Source organism: Protopterus annectens, chromosome 3.part1 (assembly GCF_019279795.1).
Source record: "Protopterus annectens isolate FY-2018-M chromosome 3.part1, PAN1.0, whole genome shotgun sequence".
Lineage (NCBI taxonomy): Eukaryota > Metazoa > Chordata > Ceratodontiformes > Protopteridae > Protopterus > Protopterus annectens.
In genome coordinates, this window is record NC_056732.1 from 936,262,900 (window position 1) to 936,282,335 (window position 19,436).

Here is a 19,436-nt window from a genome sequence, read left to right on the forward strand (position 1 = left end):
GAGAGGAATAACCAAAAATTATTCTAATTGCCCCCGACAGGCCTCGCCAACACTGGTACCTGCTTCTAAGGAATATGTCACACCTTCCTCCGTGATACTTGCCTCAAACACCTCACCTATTGTCTCAGCAGAACTATCAAATTCTGCACACTCGCCTCCAAACTCTGAATCTTGCAGCATGGCTAATCAACTAATTTCACCAACCACTTCTCTCAGTAAACCTGTGATGGATGTCATTTTGGAGGCCAGAAGGCCTAGTACTAGAAAATCTTATGCTGATAAATGGAAGAGATTCGGTGCTTGGAAGCAAGCACAAGGAATAGACATAGCAAAGCCCAATATTCCTCAGATTTTGCAATACTTAACTGAGATGCTTCACAAGGGCCTTGCTTTTTCTTCAGTAAAAATCCATGCCTCTGCCATCTTGGTTCATTATGGCATAGAGCCCTCCCCTCTTTTCTCATCCCCTGCTAAAACAGTACCTCAGAGGAGCCAAAACTTTAAGGCCTCCCAGGAGAGCACCAACTCCTGCATGGGACCTCAATTTTGTGCTGGAAAAACTCACCCCTACCTCCTTTTGAACCAGCAGCTAATGCGGATATAACATTTCTCTCTTGGAAGACAGCCTTTCTTTTGACAGTCACTTCAGCTAGAAGGGTTTCAGAACTACAGGCTCTCATGGTAGTGGAGCCTTTCATTGTTTCTTACCCAGACAGGGTGGCCCTCAGGACCAATCCTTCTTTTATGCCTAAGGTGGTTATCCAGTGTGGCTCTTAACCACAACATTCACCTGCCAACTTTCTTCCCAAATCAGCAGAACAAGGGGGAGCGGACTCTGCATTCATTGGATGTACACAGACAACTAAGATTCTACTTAAACAGGACAAAATCTCTAAGAAAGTCTGAGCAACTACTGGTGGCATTTGCTGCAGGATCAGAGAGGAAGGCTATATCAAAGCAGACTATTTCTAAATGGATAAGCCATTGCATTCGTTTCTGCTACTTGCACCATTTTAAACCTGTGCCCAAGGGGATCAGATCCCATTCCACCAGGGCTGCCTCTACTTCAGCAGCTTTTCTCAGAGGGGTCCCTACCAGAGACATTCTAGAAGCTGCTACGTGGAGCTCAGTTCATACGTTCACAAAGCATTACCATTTACCTCTCTTTTCTAAATCCAGGGCAGGCTTTGCCACTGCATTCCTGCAGGGCCTTATAGCTGCTCCTAATCCTGTTTAGTTCCATCCTCCCATCCATAGCTTTGGGATTTTACCCAAAAGTAATGACTGCAACAGTGAAACATGAAGAACATAGTACAGTTGTGTACACTTACCATAAATGTAGATGTTTGAGTGTATTCACTGTTGCAATCCGGATTACCCATCCGCCAGCCCCCTTTTCTATACCTTTTCTTTCCTTCACTGTATTCAAAAGCCTTTGTGGTGTATTTGCTTTTAGTTGAAGGTAAATTTTATGTGTTCTAAAGTGCATTTATATATTTATAGTTTTATATATATATATATATATATATATATATATATATATATATATATTTTTTTTTTTTTTTTTTTTTCTGCTCCCCATTTGGGGGGCACCTGACATCTGGGGCAAGAAAAACTGATTAAAATGGCGTCGGCTGCATGTTTTATACCCCTGACAACCTGACATCATGGAAGAGGAGACGGCAACCGACGCAGCACCCAAGACTTTGTTATTCAGGCCGACTGATGGCAACCTGCCAGCAGATTATCCAAATGTAATGACTGCAACAGTGAATACACTCGAACATCTACATTTATAGTAAGTGTACACAACTGTACTTTCTGACTTGTGTTATGTTTTCTATTTTTAGCCCTGTTGTCCGACCTCTTCCCAGTCCACAAATGTTTGAACATATTCAGAAAAGGCATCCAGTGTTGTTTGTTTATATTGGAGGAGAATCTCCCTTAAAGGTCTGAAATTGCTTCAAAAACTTTTTTAAAGGAAGTTCTTAACTAATTTATTGCATTAATTTATTTTTGATCTATTCCTAGCAGTGATTTAGTTCTTAGTTTGAGGATTATAATCAATTAGCTTAATTCATTTTTATTTTGATGCCGTTAGATTTTTTTTTGTTAAACATTTTAATAAAAACACATTTTCATGTTTATGTTTTATGTATGTATATTAAATTATACAGAATTAATAATGTCCAGAAGCCAAGAAGCATTGCAGATTGTATTATTCCTATTTTTTCCCAGTTAAGCTTGCTCTGTTGTATAGAGGTTTTGCATTAAGGTCTTGCTTTTGATTGTGAAGCACTTGATCTGTGTTAATTATGTTACGTGCTATTATGCCTGAGCACCACCAGTGATCCAATGTACTCTAACAGTAATCATGACCTTGGGCACAGTCCTTTATGTACCTATAGCTTAAATACATTGATATAAGATTATGTGTGCACAAAAGTACTATTTCTATTCAGTAATTAGAAATAATTAATGGAAGGCGTTATTTGGGGATGGAAAAAAAAGCAGTCTGTGTATACAGGCAGCTGTCACACCCAAATTATTGTAATTCATCGGCAGCTAGGTGATCAGTGTCTGTGTTTGTCTGTACAATAATCTTAAGTATATCCTTGTAGTCAGAATTGCTGTTCACCGTACCGTAGGGGTGTTCCCAGAGAGAAAGTGGTTATATTTAGGGATGGGAGAAAACTGTGTGAAAGTAAATGACCACTGCCGCTGCTGATAATCGGCCATGATTGGTAGAAATAATGTGTGCTTGTATGAAACAAGTTAATGTAGGTAGATTTTTTTAAACACAGGTACAGTCAAAGCTGGCGTGGTCCCTATTAATTGATTACTCAGGGGAGGGTGGAAACTTCATGAAGGCAGCTGACCTCTGTAGTGCCTTAATCACAATTAATTGTCTGGACTTTGTGTTTGTATGTACGTGTTTGTATGAATAGAAGATGAAATAGGGTAGTATGAATATAAGTTTTGCAGTGTTGCTTATCTGATCACAGTCAAACATCAAAGGTATCCCCATTCAGGAAGTAATTATACTCATTGGGAGTAGTCCACATATGAAAACACTTGCGAGTATACTGTTACTTGATCAGTCTGGATTGCCAAACATATCGTGTGTTTAAGACAAAATATGACACTTAGAGCATAATTTCACTCTGTTTAACATGAGAGATGCAGCAACTTGTCCTTGGGGATTTTCCAGTTCTTATAAAGCCTAAAGCCTGACTCAGCACAGTTCTCTGTCTAGAGACCAACCTTCCAAGAGGAAATGAGAAAGTTTGCTATGAGAGAATCAGAGTTTTAAATTCAGTGAAAGTGGGGCAAAACTTTGACTTTGTCACAAATCTCCTCCCACTTACCTCTGACACAGATAGTGAGGGCAGTGTTTTCTCTGATTTGTCCTCAAAGAGCATTTCATTTAATAGTATCCTCTCCTTAATCACAGAGAATTTCCAGTGACAGATGCATGAGGTCTCAGTTTTATAGAAGACAGCTGTGGACCTTTGGGACATAGCCCAATGAGACTAATATCTGTTCTTGTGTGGGAAGCTGTCCTGGATGTTTTTGATGCTACATCCTTTTAGCCAGTCTCCCACCATCCATACCTAAGAGAAATGGCTGTTTCTGTATGGTGCAAAATCCTCACAAGTTCCTTTGCATGAACCCCATTGCAGATCCTCATATTGTTTCATTGGAATCTGCTAGAAGAATCTGACTGGTTTCAGAGTGCGGCACCCTCCTTAATGTGAAGGAGAGTAAACTGTTAGAAAGGTTTGGATAAGAAATCTATGCTTCTACAACCTTGGGATTTAATACTTTGCATTGCTAACCCACATTTTAAAATATGTTATCAAGCAAGTCATAAACAATTGTGGGGGAATGCAGGATAAAATTTAAAAGGTGTCTCCCCTTACCCAAGCGCAGACTTGATTGCCACTGAGTAAACATCCTCTGACATGAAGGTCTAATGCTTCTGCTGCTACAGAGGTTAGTGATAAGGAAACATTATAAGCTGAGGACCCAGTCACTGTCAAGATGCGACCACAGGTTGTCAATATACCCCTTCATAAGGAACTGTTCTTTGGACCCCAAGTGTATAATTTTCTCCAGCTTACTGAACACTGGTGGAAAACCATGGAGTCACTGGGTCAAATGTACCCTGCTCTTCTACCAAATATAATAGGAAGTACCTTGTTAATTAAGAACCCTTCTACTAGCGGCAAGTCAAGGGCAAATGAGCCAAAGGTAGAAAGCTCGCCCATAAAAGAAAATGATACCCCGAAAAAAAGACTGAGGTTAGGGTTGGGGTTCACCATCGACAGGGGCCCGATATAATTATATCACCCCCCCCAAAAAAAAGAAAACCTCAAAAAGTCTGCCTTGAACCCCCAGCCCACTTTTCCTACAAAATCGCAGGATAGGAGACCGATTCACATTTTGTATCAAACAGTGGTTTTCCATACCACAGGTCAGTGAGTTCCCAGCATGGTCTACAGAGGATACAAGCTCCAGTTCATGGCCAGGCCACAGAGGAATGGTATTCAGTCAGTACCAAAAGGTCAGGAACACCTAGTAAAGTCTATCTTTGTGGAAAGTTTTGGCCAAGGTACCATAGATGCCGTGCTTGCAGAACATGAAGGAAGAGGGTTCTATTTAAGGCTCCATCTCGATACCTATTCTAAACAATTCAAAACTAAACAAGTATATGAGGATGACAAAATTCAAAATGCTTACTGACTTTGCAAGTTGTGCTGTTAATTCTAAACCAACAAGCACTCACAGTTACACTTAACCTCAAGGATGCCTGCCATCATATAAAAATCTTTACATCATTGCCATTTGGTTTATTCACTGCTCTCAGGGTATTCATCAAATGCTTGGCCTCAGTGATAGCACACTGCAGAACCAAGAACACCTACATTTATCCCTACCCACACGCTTGTCTTATCCATGAACAGTCCTTGGATAGTATACAAGCAGGCCTTAGGTTGCCCACACAGTTTAGGTTTCAATCTCACCTACCCAAAGTCCAACCTGAGCCCAGCTCAGAAGATCCTCTTCCTAAGGATAGTCCTGAAAAAGAATTCCTGCAGTGTCCTTCTCTTCTAGAGAAGGTGGAGGCTCTGTCTGCCTTCTTACAAATTATGGTAGACCTGCAAAGTGGAATGCCACACATACCATGAAGATCCTAGGCACCATGGCACATACCATTCTATTGGCCCTTTAGCAGTCTCTGTTGATGTAGAGGAATAAAGACCAGAATGTGTCTCAGGTTATTTGAGTGCAGATTGCAACTTGGGCACTTGCTGGAGTGGAGAAAAAGGCAGAGTAACATGTCTTTTACCAGCTGACCCCTTTTAAGTAAGGGTAGTGGGGTGCATGTATGAGCACTTGTTCCCATTATGGAATCCCTGGTGGAGATTTCCAGTGGGAGCGCTGGCTTTGTTGAGAGGAGGCAGAGCTGTCTTGTAGGGTTTTGTCATCCACAGAAATGAGCGAAACAACCTTGCTGAAGCCAACTGCATGCCAGACCTGGAGGTGTTAAGAGATGGGCATGCACAGAGGAATTATGGTCTTAAAGTTACAAAGACCTGTGGCCTAAGATGTTTGGCGACTCTTATCTCTGCCACTTGTCAATTTACTGCTGGAGAAAAGAATGGGCTATGTGGGGCAGCAGGGAGAAGTAGTGGAATTTAATGGCCATTGAGTCAGTAAGGGAAAGGGAAGTAAAAAAAAAAAAAAATAATGGTCCTAATAATCAGACTACTTCTGAAAATTATATTTGTTATAAAGGAACGCTTGTGACCAACGGTCAAAACCACTAGAGAAAATTATCCCAGTGTTACCTTTTTCAAAAGGGAGACTAGGCTGATGGGTGAATGAGATTCAAAGGAATGAGGATATTTTCTTTAAGCCACCAGTTCATAAAACAGACTCTGTGCACAGATGCATCCATTGTGGCTTGACGTGCTCACAACTTAGACCTCAACATGAAGAGCTCATGAAACTCTGAGAAACCCACACATAAACATTAAAACATATTAGCTGTCATTTATAATATGAAATCGCTCAACCCTTTCTAGGTGCTAGGGACAATGAAGTTGATAACAGACAACAACACAGTGATGTGTTACATAAACAAATGTTGGGGGGGACACTCTTATTTATGCAAGTTAGCTATGCAATCCTGGGTTCAAGCCATGCGATATACAAGGCTTCTGATAGATCTCATTTACTGCACATTGCTTACAGATGTGGTCTTGAGAGATAAGTGTAAATTCCTTTATGAACAGTTGTTAAGAGGCTTTAATTCTTTATTCCTCTCTATTTTACCTCCCTCTTATAGTTCTCAAAGCATTAGGGATTAAGAGTTTTCCGTTTCTTCTTCTGTGCCATTGGCACTCTACTATCGAAAAAAAAAAAAGTTTTCCGGGTTATCTGTTACTTAGTTTTTATAGTTGTTTGACTTTTGTTAACTGTATTTGGTTTTTGTATTATTACTGTGTGTGTGCTGCTGTCTGTAATAGTGTCTGAGAAACCAGCTGGGTTCAAGAGATGCAGTTCTTGTGGGCACAAGATCGTAATTTGGATGCCCAGAAGAAGTGCGTATATTGTATAGGGCCAGGTCATCTAGATGTGGGGTGTGATGCGTGTGCGTCTTTCAGTCCCCAAGATTTAGCCGACTGCAGGAACAAGCTCATTTTCAAGGGCTTGTTGCCTGTGTCCCCCACTTCTGGGGCTCAGATCCCACTTAAACATGCTGGTTCCAAGCACTCCCTCTCATCCTCCTCTGGGGAGTCCTCGGAGCATGGTAGAAAAAATTCTAAGGTCTCTGATAAATTGGCATCAGATCCAAGTACCTCCAGAAAATCTTTGGATCTGAAGATTTCTTCAGATTAGTCAACTGCGGCTCCCACAGTTTTGAGGCAAGCGTTGGTTCGGAGGGATTTGTCGGATTCATCTTCCTCTGCTCCAAGCACCTCTAAGACTACTATGGATCCTATTGTGATATCAGGATCCCCCATTCCTGGTATCTCCTCATCAAGTACCAGGGCTTTGGATCCAGTCAGTAGGAGCCTGACATTGGCCTTCCAGGTGGAGCTGGTATCCCCAGCTCTCTACTCAAACGTCGTTCAAACCCTATCCAAGTCAAGACATGCTTCCTTGGCTTCTTCCAGGTCTTCCTGAAGCTTCACTGAGGCCGAGATGGACAAAATGATCCAGAAGTTCCTCAGGGCGCAGATCGAGATGGGGGTCTTACTACCTCTGTTTCATCTGGGATCTGTGGGTGCTCTTCATCCCTCCATACAGACTCCTTTTCCAGTCCAACCCCTAGTTTTGCAATCTCAGGAGCCTGGGTACCATAGAGAGTTGATGTCATACCCGAGGAAGCTTCCTTCCTCCACTCTGACTATATCCCTGACCAGCAGTGCTCCATTTTTGTCAGATCAGAGTAGCTCCCAGATCAGAGATGTCAGCGCCGACTGCAAGGTGTTGTCTTTGGCTTTGACTTTGTTGGATCTGTCGCTTCCCCTCAGGGCTTCAGCCTTTTTACAGCTCCAGTCTGATTCTGTCTGGAGGCCTCAGATCCATGGGTGGTTCTGCTTTCTCCCCTCCTGTGACTTTGGTTCCAAGGAAGAGGGAGAGGCATCCCGGGCCTGTCAGCCTTCCAGGTTGGAGAAAGGGCTTTCCTGTAGGTTTAGAGAGTCGTTTCTTCACAGCCAGGGTCTGCCCCATCCTTCATCGTATCTAAGCACTGAGCCTGTCATTCCTGTCCTAGGTCATTCTGTCCCGAGGAGCCTCCAGACTACTTCCCTCCTTCAGGGAGTTTCCCCATTTTCTGATACCTTCCTAGAACACCCTATGAAGAAGGTTCCTTAAACAAAAAAGTGTAGGAGGAGGTACTTCGACTCCACTATGTAGTTCCTCACAGAGGACGCCCGATTTCAATGAGGGAGAAAGATATCCCCGATCACCACCTGAGGATGTCTTCTTTGGAGACATTCTAGAACTTCTGTGACAGAAAGATGGATGGTCTGCCCAACCTCCTCCTCCTGAGAAATCTGTGTTCCCAAAAGCTTTCAGGTTGGTCCTGTCTATGTTCTGGGTGACTCCCCCAGCAGATGAGCTGATTGACCTAGTCTCCTGCTGGCTCTGGAAAAACAGGACACAGTTGAGCCTATCCCCAAGCACCCTGACAGGTTCCCAAGTCCGCCATCAGATAATATACATTGGAGTGAAGTAATTCCTGTAGATGCCATTGTTGTCGCAGCAGTCACTAAAAAGGAGGTAGCAGAGCAAAGCTCCACAGTCCATCCATCTAACAGGAAGTCTAGCGTTGGACAGACATGGAAAGCGCATTTATGCTTCAGCTGCATTCACACTGAGGTCATTGAACTATTTGGCACACTTCACCCATTTGCAGAGACCTGGTTAGCAAATTATCAAACTCTCTTGCTGAGATCTTGTTAGAGGAGGACTTGAAAAAGGTCTCTCAGCAGCTGGCTACTCTTTCTACCCTCACTACTTCCTCGATGAGGTTAATTTCGGATGCTGTGGAAGACACCTCACGAGCAGCCAGTACAGGCATATCCATCAGGAGACATGCCTGGCTGTGGCTTTGCGACTTTGCTGACCTCTTAGTGTCATTCATTAATGCCCCCTTCAATGGGTTCTTCTTGTTTGGACCTTCTGTGAAAGACTCATTAACCTGCAGCGAGTAAGCTGCAGACATGGGGATCAAGTTTTCTACTCCTCGGAAAGCCTCCTCCAGGAACCAAAGAGGAGGGAAGAAGACTTGGTTCAGGAAGTCGTAAGGCTCTTTTCAGGACCTGCATGGGGATACTTTCTCTAGAGGCATAGGGGGAGGTTTCAACAGCAGGCACCACCCCAGATGCAGGGGGGCCCACAGAATCAGGACTGCAGGGAACCTTTCCCCTGATAGGCCCTTTCAGCACTCCTGAAGCACTGCCCGACTGTCCATCTCTGGAGGCAATCAGAGGTTGTCTGTCCTTGCATCTAGATGCCTGGACAAGTATAACAAACAATATCTGGGTGTTAAATATAATATACAGAGCCTGCTACATTCCCTTTTCTCTAACTCTTCCAAGTCCAAGAAAGAAACTTCCCAACATTTTACCCAGTCAGAGGAAGGATGCAGTATGAGAAATTCAAAAACTTTGTCATCTAAGAGGTCTCAAGCGAACAAAGAGGATTCAGAACTTATTCTTGCTTCTTTTAGTGCCAGAAAAGACAGGGACCTGAGACCTATTCTGGATCTCAGCAACTTGAATCATTTCTTCAGGAAATCAAAGTTCTGAATGATTATGGTTCAGTCCATTCTGCCACTTTTGCGCAAGGACGATTGGATGTGCTCCTTGGATCTTCAGGATGTGTCCTGTCATATCAGGCACTCCAGAAGTCATTTGCACTTTTAGCTGGGAGCCAGTTTATTACCAGTTCAGAGAGCTGCCCTTTGAACTCACCACAACCCTCTGGGTGTTTACCAGATGTTTGGCAGTTGTAGCTGCTCACCTGAGGCTAAAGGGGTTCCAAGTGTTTTCATAGCTAGACAATTGGCTCCTTACTGTACCAATAAGGCATCTTCTGATAGTCAAGAGACTACCTAGTGAGAATCTTCAACCACATGGGCATTACAATAAACCTACCAAAATTGAACTTGACACCTATTCAGAACGCAGAGTTTATAGGAACACAACTGGATTCAACAACACAAGTGACCTCCTTGCCGATACATCGCATTTTATCTCTGAAACAACGCATTCAGGATTTATTAGGTCTCCTGCATCCACCGACGAAGTTGGTTCTATGGGCTCTGGGGTCAATGTCAACTGCAGTTTTTCTAGTCCCCCTTAGCACGGTTCTTTATGAGAGTTCTCCAGTGGATGTAGCAGTTCAGTGGCCCATTCTTTATTACTTGCTGTCTACGCCCATAAAACTGTCTCCAGTCTGCAGAAATCATCTACAGTGGTGGCTGCAATCACACGACCTGTCCGTGGGCAGACTCTTCTCCCCACCATAGCTAGTCCAAGGCATGTGGTCGCCTGCAGAGAACAAACTGCATATGAGTGTCCTAGAGATGAGAGCAAGTCCATCTTACACTGCAAGCCTCCCAGGATGTTCTCCCTCTAGGGACAGTAGCGTTTCACACAGGGAACAAGTCAGTAGTCTGAAACATTAGCAAACAAGGAGGAGCCCATTCTTACCTGCTGTGTAGGGAGGCCATGAGAGTTTGGGAATGGGCAATATCTTCAGACCATTTTCTGATTGCAACAAACATTCTGGGGGTAACCAACATTCTAGCAGACAGCCACAGCAGGCCCATTTTAACCCCTCACAAATGGTCCCTCAACCAGACAGCAGTAAACAAGGTGGTCAGCCGTTGAGGCCAAGTTTGTTGTGAACTTTTTGTCTCTCCCCTGAACTTCAAATGCAACAAGTATTTTGCTCTGATCAATCACCAAGGGAAGGCTCTAGTCCACGATTGTCCCCGGGTCTCTCTTATGCTTACCCCACACTACTGTTGATCCCGAAAGCTCTATAGAAAGCCAGCAGGTTGAAGACTCACTTAATCCCCAGTGCCCCTTTCTGGCCTCGTCAGGTGTCGATGTCCTTCAAGGATGCATCTGCAGTCATCACATATGGGTTGTCCTGCCTCAGGCAGCCCTTCGGTCGGCCGGATTCCAAAGCCTGGGTCCGGCGTCGGCTGATGTCGCACTTTCCCCGACGTCAGAGCACCTGGGGTATAAAAGCATCAGCCGACGCCATCTTCCTCAGTCTTTCTTGCCGCATGGTGCCCGAAGTGGAAGCAGTTCGCAATTGCCGGTCGGCCAGCTCCTGTAATTCAGCTACCGAAGACTTCAAAAAGCTAAGTACCCCATTGGGGACTCTTTCTTGCCTCAGCCGATGTCAGATAAAGTTAATAATTGTTTAACTTGTGGGAAACAAATACCTCATAAGGATTTCCACTCTTACCCTGTCTAGGCCCAGACCATGACGTCTCGGCCTGTTCAGCCTGTGCTTCCTTCAACCGACGCACTCTTAGACGTCGGGCGGAGTTTGCAGAGGAATTTTTTGGGGCTAGTTTTTCGTATAAGATGCCGTCGGAGACTCTGACTTCACATTTAGTTAAGAAACGGAAGGACAAGGACCGACACACGCGGGCCGCGGTTTCGGCTGGAACCACGGCCAGGCCTACCGCGAGTGTCTCGATCTCGGCTGAAACCGAGTCCTTGGTACTTCCAATTACCGAAACCGCTCTACCGACTACCTCGGTCCCGGAGGCCCTGGCTGAGTCTGTTATAGAATTTCCAACAGAAACTGGTGTCCTGGAACCTTCCGACACCATTCCTTTAGACAAATCTACACCAGCACGTGGTGCAGCCAGGCCTCCTGCATCCAAGTCCATTAAGGCATTCTCCAGGGCTAAAGCTGCTAAACTCTCAAAAGCTTTGCCTCCCAAGGTTATCCCTCAGGGACCCTCTACTGGTTCACAGATTCTAAGCTTAGCAGAGGATCTTATCTCCTTAATCAGGGGCTCTCAATCTCATCCAGACAGGGGCTCTCAACCTCCTCCAGACAAAAGGCCCAGGGTTGAGCCCTCTGATCCCCACTCCTCAGATGAGGACTCTGATGGCTCTACTCGGACCACCAGGAGGAGGCTTTTTCAGCCTACGAGGATTCTGATGCAGAGGAATCTATTCCCTCGGCCTCCCCTCCTGAAGAGTTTTCTTTTGGGGAGACACTACACACCATGAGAGAGCATTTCCAATGGCAGGGCCAGGAATTCTCTGATTCCAGGAAAAGATTAAGGACCTTTTTACATTTGCCTCAGCATAGGCCTTTAGCTATTCCTCCTGTTTTGAATGTCATTGATGATGTGTACTCTGACTCTAGCACAACCCCTGATTCTCTTCCTCCGGCTCCTGCCAAACCCGATAGGTACTACAGGGTCCCGGACTCACATCTTTACCTTTACAAGGCCCACTCTGCTGATCCAGAAACTATTTCCCAGGGCCCTAAAGGGGTTGCAGCTGCCACTGCTAAAAATCCTCTCCCCTCTGAAAGGGAGTCCAGAGCTTTAGAGAGATGGGGTAAAAAAGTGTATACTTCTGCTACTCTTTCTATGAGGGCATTAAATTGTCAATTTCATATGATACAGTACCAAGAGTATTTGTTAGATGAATTGCATAAAAACTGTCTTCAACTGACCCCCTAGACCGCAAGTCACTTCAGGATCTGGTACATAACTCACAACAGGTTAGCAACCATTTCTTGCAATGTGGTTATGATGCATTGGAAGCTTCATGTAGGTCAGCTATGACTGGCGCAGTCATACGTAGGCATGCTTGGCTGAAGGAACAATCTCTGCCAGACCATGTTAAAGCAAAGCTGCTGGATGCTCCTCTGGAAAAGCAAAAGTTATTTGGCTCCACGGCTCAGGAGGTCCTAAAGAAATTTGAAGAAAAGGCAAAATCCGTACAAACAGTCAAGGATTTTCTCCAAGTACAACCACCAAGATTCGGCAGGAATTGGCCTTCCAAGAATTGGTCCTTTCCAGACACAGAGAAGTTTCAGAGAGGCAAGAACAGGCATGCCAGAGGTAGAGGGCAAGCTAGAGGCTCCTACAGAGGATGTCAATGGCAGCCTCCCAACCAGAGAGGTAATGCAGGACCTTCGACTGCTGCACAAGGACAGGCTCAATGACTTTACTTTGACACCGCCAACCAGGGCTCAATTGGAAGCACCTTTGGGCGGAAAGCTTTCTTTATTCTCAGAAAATTGGCACAGTATTACAAGGGACAAATGGACACTGCAAATAATAGACAAAGGATACAGGTTTCATTTCCACACATTACCAAAAAGAAAGGGCATGCCAGACCTGCCACCGAATCAAAGGGCAGAGGCTTTGAAACAAATTTCCAGCTTAATGCAAATGAAAACTATAGAAAAGGTTCCTCTCTCAGAACAAGGCCAAGGATTTTATTCCAGACCATTCCTTGTTCCAAGAAAAGAAAAACAATGGAGGCCTATTCTCGACTTGTCCGCACTGAATACTTATCTTATTGTGCCAAAGTTCAAAATGCTGACTCTACAGCAGCTCCTTCCCATGCTGGGCAAGGGGTCTTGGCTGGTAACTCTAGACCTCAAGGATGCATACCTGCATGTCCCTATCAGACAAAGTTGCAGAAGACACCTCAGATTTCTTGCAGGGTCAGAGCATTATCAATTCTCAGCATTGCCCTTTGGCTTATCTACTGCACCCAGAGTATTCACGAAATGCCTGGCAACAGTAATTGCACACTGCAGACTTCAGGGGATTCAAATATACCCATATCTGGACGACTGCCTTATACAAGCGGACAGCCAACAAACTTTGGTAAAACACTTGAATTATGCCATCCACCTACTTCAGGCCTTGGGATACACAGTCAACTTTCACAAGTCAAGACTTGTTCCATCCCAAAGAATAACTTTTCTGGGTGCAGATCTAGATACAACCACCCAAATGACCTTCCTCACAGAAGAAAAACAAAATCAACTACCAGATTACTTCAAAAATCTGACAAGACAAACCCAGCTGACTGCAAGGAAAATCCTGCAGGCCCTGGGTTACATGGCTTCTTGCATCCTTCTGATTCCGCAAGCAAGACTGCTAATGAGGAAACTACAATGGTACCTAAGGAGTTTATGGACTCAGCACAGTCACAGCCTGGAAGCTTTGATACCACTCATTCCATGCCTTCAAAAGGAATTTCTGTGGTGGGCTCAAGCAAGCCAGTCAAACAGGGGTCTGCCTTTCAGCAAACCAATAGCCAGCCAAACCATTACAACAGACGCTTCAGACCACGGATGGGGAGCTCACATGGAGGGCAGATGCATTCAAGGTTTATGGTCACAAAAAGAGCTACGCATGCACATAAACCAAAAGGAAATGCTGGCAGTGATACATGCAGTCGAAGCCTTCAAACCCTTTCTGCATCATGGTCATCTGCTAATAAGGACAGACAACACCACGGTTATGTGGTACATAAACAAGCAAGGAGGCACCCATTCCTATCCTCTTTGCAGGCTGGCAATGAATCTATGGGAACTTTCCTTGAAACTCAATATACAGCTACAATCCCAGTTTGTGCCAGGGAAAGACAATATACTGGCGGACAGCTTAAGCAGAAATATCATGGATGCACATGAATGGATGCTGCACCCAGACATCTTTCTACAGATAACACAATCATGGGGGAGGCCGGACTTGGATCTTTTTGCCTCCCCCCACAATCATCAACTGAAGAAATTCTGCTCAAGGACATACCACCCACAAGCATGGAAAGCTGGAGAACTCTAACAGTGTATGCATTTCCACCTCTCCCATTAATGACCAAGGTTTTACTGAAGATCAGGACAGAGCAGCCAAAAGTGATTTTGATAGCTCCGGACTGGCCAAAACAGCACTGGTACCCACTGTTAGAGCCTGTCACGCACGCAACCATGGCCTCTTCCTCTATGGCCACTTCTACTGACACAGCATAATTACAAAACTCTGCATTCCAACCTGAAAACCTTGCAACTAACAGCCTGGAAAATACCTTGACCCCTCCTCAGGACAAGCTATCCCAGAGAGTGAAAGATATAATTATGGAAGCTCGCCGGCCTTCCACAAGAAAGGCATATTCAGCAAGATGGAAAAGATTTCACATTTGGAACACCACAAAGGGCCTAGATGCGACAGTGATGAACATGGTACATATCCTGGAATACTTGGCAGAAATGTTCCACAATGGTCTGTCTTACTCTTCCATTAAAATTCATGCTTCAGCAATTTCAGCAGAGTACAATACTGATCACCTGTCTTCTCTCATCCTCTCCTAAGACAGTTTCTAAGAGGAATCAAAAACATCAATCCTCCAAGGAAACCACCTCTACCTACTTGGGACCTTAACTTCGTGTTGGAAAAGCTAACACTGCCTCCCTTTGAACCAGCAGCATCTGCAGAACTACAGTTCCTGTCTTGGAAGACTGCTTTCCTTCTGGCCATAACCTCAGCAAGAATAGTATCTGAGTTACAGGCCCTTATGGCACTACAGCCATTCCTTATTTTTCATCAGGACAGAGTTTCATTGAGAACCAATCCTACATTTATGCCACAGGTAGTGTCCAGGGTTTCATTAAATCAAGCTATTCCCTTGCCTACCTTCTTTCCAAACCCACAAAACAAAGGGGAGAAACTTCTGCACACCCTGGACATACACAGACAGTTGCGCTATTACTTGGACAGAACTAAAGGTTACAGAAAAACTGACCAGCTGTTGGTAGCATATGCTGCTAGTACGCAAGGAAAAGCAATTTCCAAACAGACAATTTCAAAATGGATAGGGAATTGCATTCGTTTTTGTTACTCCTTTCATGGAAAAACTGTGCCAGCTAACATTAGACCTCATTCCACGAGAGCCACAGCCACCTCCACAGCCTTCTTAAGAGGGGTGGCTACCAAGGACATTTTAGAAGCTGCTACATGGAGCTCCATGCATACATTTGCCAAGCATTACAATTTACCTTTATATTCCAGATCCAGAGCAGGCTTTGCTACGGCAGTCCTGCAGGGCATTTTAGCTACACCATCCTTTACATAGTTCCTCCACCCCAGATTGGCTATGGTATTCTACCCATATGTGATGACTGCAGATGCATCCTTGAAGGACATAGTACAGTTTTGTACCTACCATAAATGTAGATGTCCGATAGGTATGCATCTGCAGTCAAGTTTACCCTCCCTCCTTCCCCTCTGTGGTATTTCTTGGGTACTTACCCCTCTTATAGCTAGCTGGGGGGATCTATTATGGTGTATTTGTTTTTATATTATTGTGCATGTTTGGATTTTTAAATGCATCTCTCCAAATTTAGCCTTCCTTAGAGGGCAACTGGCATCTGGGGCAAGAAAAACTGAGGAAGATGGCGTCTGCTGATGCTTTTATACCCCAGGCGCTCTGATGTCGGGGAAAGTGCGGCATCAGCCGACGCCGGACCCAGGCTTTGGAATCCGGCCGACCGAAGGGTTGCCTAAGGCAGGACAACCCATATGTGATGACTGCAGATGCATACCCATCGGACATCTATTCTTTGGTCTCCCCTCAAGTATCCGCTTTGGATTCTGGATCCCATACAGGATCTCATATCTCACCCGTCAGACAGCTTCCCAGTCTTCACACCCTAAAGCTGACTGCATGGTTCTTACAATTACTGGAATTGGAGAAAAGTCCAGGCTTGCCCCCTTCTTCCGTGACATTATCCTTGCCTCTCAGAGGGCTTCCACTAAAAAGGCCTACAATAGCAAATAGAAAAGATTCTGTATTTGGCGTCAAAGGAAACTATTGCTCCTTTTTCAACATCCACAGCATCAGTTCTCCTTTTTCTCAGCACTGCTTTTCAAGAAGGACCTAGTTTCTCCACCATCACTCCAACTGGCTGCCATATCCAATTTTCATACTGGGATGAGAAACTCATCTCTTTTTTTCTTCCAAATTATATAAGGCTTTCATGAAGGGAGTTTTTCATCTTAAACCTCCAGTAAACGATCCTTCTCCCCCTTGGGATCTCATGGTGGTACTGCAAGGCCTTACCCAGCAGCCCTTTGAATCAGCAGAGTTTTGTGACATGAAATTTCTTTCTTGGAAATGATCTTTTTGGTAGCTATTAATTCAACTAAGAGAATATCGTGAGCTTCAAGCATTGTCAGCCAAACCTCTTTGCATCATTTTTTCATAAAGATAGAGCATCCTTAAGAACAAATCCATCTTTCATGCGTAAGGAAGCCACGGAGTCCAACATTAACCAATCCATTCGGTTACCAATTTTCTTCCCCAACTTTTTGCACAAAGGTGAATATCTTTTACATCTTTTAGATGTTCACAGGCAATTACGTTTCTACCACCACAGAACAAAAAGTCGTAGAAAGTCCTAATCAGCTGTTTGTCTCCTTCTCAGCAAGCCAGTCAGGGCAAGCAGTTTCGAGATTCACTTTAGCTAATTGGGTAATAGGTGCATTTCATTCATTTAAGTATAGACTTGCCCTGATCTCCCAAAGCTCATTCCACCAGGGCTGTGGCTACTTCATCCACCTTCTCTTCCAGAGCCTCAATTGATGAAGAGTGTGTGCTGCAGCCACTTGGTCCAAGACTCATGCCTTTGTTTCACATTATAAGTCTGATATTGTTTCTAGAAACAGGGCATCTTATTGCTCCACCATGCTCTGGCACATCTTCCTTAAGGGCCACCTAGAGTTTACGTAGCTGGGGGACTGACCCATTAGTGAGGAGAAATGAAAAAGACATCAGATTTAGAAGTTGTGTACTTACCATAACTAGGTATCTGTGTTGTCCATTTTCATTCCTCCTCATGTCTCTCTCATCAATCCATCGGCCTGGTGCTTTGTGAAGTGCTTTGAAGATTTGAGATCTCACGGGTTCCAGGTTTGAGCCTCAGATACTTTTCTCTCTTTAGTTGTGGTAACCCTTTCAGTTATAGGGCAATACACTCGATTTGGGGAGTTGAGGTACAGTGCATTATGAGTAGAGGCAGGAGCTTGAGACTTTTATCTTAAAGTCTCGGAAAGCAGCTGAGTTGGATCAGATACCGGATCCGAGATCCATTACTGAGGAGGAATGAAAATGGATAACACAGATACCTAATTATGGTAAGTACATAACTTCTAAATAATTTAGCTGCTTTAACATAATCAGGGAGCTCCATGCGCTACTGTGCACTTATATGTGGCTTTTATGAAGTGGAGTAAACTGTATCCACTTGGCTTTGTAAATGGCATTCATTTCCATTCAGCTGACAAAACCTTTATTTGTTAGTTCTAAACATCAAGTCTTGGAGAGGTGATGCATTTCTTTCAGGACAGATAGTAACAGTACCCTAGGGACATTGCTTAACTTGTGCTAAGTGTCCCTTAGCTAATAAGATGCCATCAGCATGTATACACACAGTTACCTGTTTAGTACAGGCTTGTCTTACAGTAAAGCTACTGACTAGTGATCCAGGTATACTTTTACTTTTCGCCTCTTGTTCAAAACAGAGGAATGCTCAGTGGAAGGGGGAGAGCCTTGTATGCCTCAAGATACCCTTATTGGTTACAGAGGGAAATGATCTCCTCTTATTGCATAGAGGAACATGTGTTGACTTGGAAAAAATCTATCTGGCCAGGCACTGTCATCTTATGGCTACTGAGTACCCACATTTATTTCTTTTAAAGCAGCAAGGATCAAATGCTTGAAGATACCTTGATGTGGACAGTGCTTTAACCATCTCCCACTGTGGAGAGTGGAATTTAACAAGACCATAAAGTGGTGATTTGTTTCCTCTGTTTTTTATGGGGGGGCTTGGGAATATTTGGTATTACTATATAATGCCCTTTTCTCCCACTGCTTCATGCTTCATTGTCGTCTGTGAAGTGCTGTTTGGAGCACCCCAGGAAAATCCTTCTTTCAGCATGGTGACCACAGATAACTTGTTTTCAGCCCAGAAGCATTGTTTTGTGTGTGTGTGTGTGTGTGTGTGTGTATGTAGGGTGTGTGTGTGCGTGCGTGTAGGGTGTAGTGGTGATTCTTTAATTTTATCTGTACTGCAGTACTTAGCTCTTCAGATTTTGTTCTTCCAAGCCTTTCATAAGATATCTTGGATAGCAGCTCAAAAGGCTTCCAATTAAGATGTCAGGACTTGCAGTACCAAGTCCCGAAACCATGAAAGGAAAGACTAAAATACAGAAAAATGTATATTAAAAGTACTTTAAATTTGTATTTTGTGTGTGGGGGGGGGGGCAAGCTACCTCCCCATACTTTTATAAACAAATATATACCAACTCTGCGATTGCCATACCTTAGAGAAAAAAGAAAATTCTGTTCATAGAGATGGCAGTCTCAGACTTAGTACATGTGTGTCTAGATTACTGGTCATTCATTCTCCACATTCTGGGACTCAGAATTGTGAATTCTGACATTTCAAAAGGTTACCATCCCAAAAGTCTTGTAATACTTTACAGTGTTGCACAAAAGTACATTTCTATCTGGCTTAAGGTACTTTACCCCAGTAGCATTCAGGACATTTTGATTTGTCTTGGATACCTGTTTTGATATGGGTCAAAATTGCCATTTGATTAAGGCAGGATAATACATCTATGGCAAGTGTTTATTAAAGAATCTGTTTTAAATGTGGTCCTTCATTTGGAACTCACAATCGGGAATCCAGCCACTTTACCCAAGGACTGCAGTGTTGCATTCTTCTTTCAAGCCTACCTTATATGTAGATGTATATAATAGCTATGTAATATATACACATATATATATATATATATATATATATATATATATATATATATATATATATATATATATAGAGAGAGAGAGAGA

The 19,436-nt window shown here is 43.8% G+C and overlaps 1 protein-coding gene across 1 annotated transcript in view; it reads left to right on the top strand.

Annotated features, from left to right (window-relative positions):
- The window catches only part of TMX3 (thioredoxin related transmembrane protein 3), a 1,593,937-nt gene that overhangs the window by 848,016 nt on the left and 726,485 nt on the right, over positions 1-19,436 (top strand). Inside the window, exon 7 of the mRNA XM_044067138.1 lies at positions 1,851-1,950. Within this exon, the coding sequence (XP_043923073.1) occupies positions 1,851-1,950 (100 nt within the window). The remainder of the gene's footprint in view (positions 1-1,850; positions 1,951-19,436) is intronic.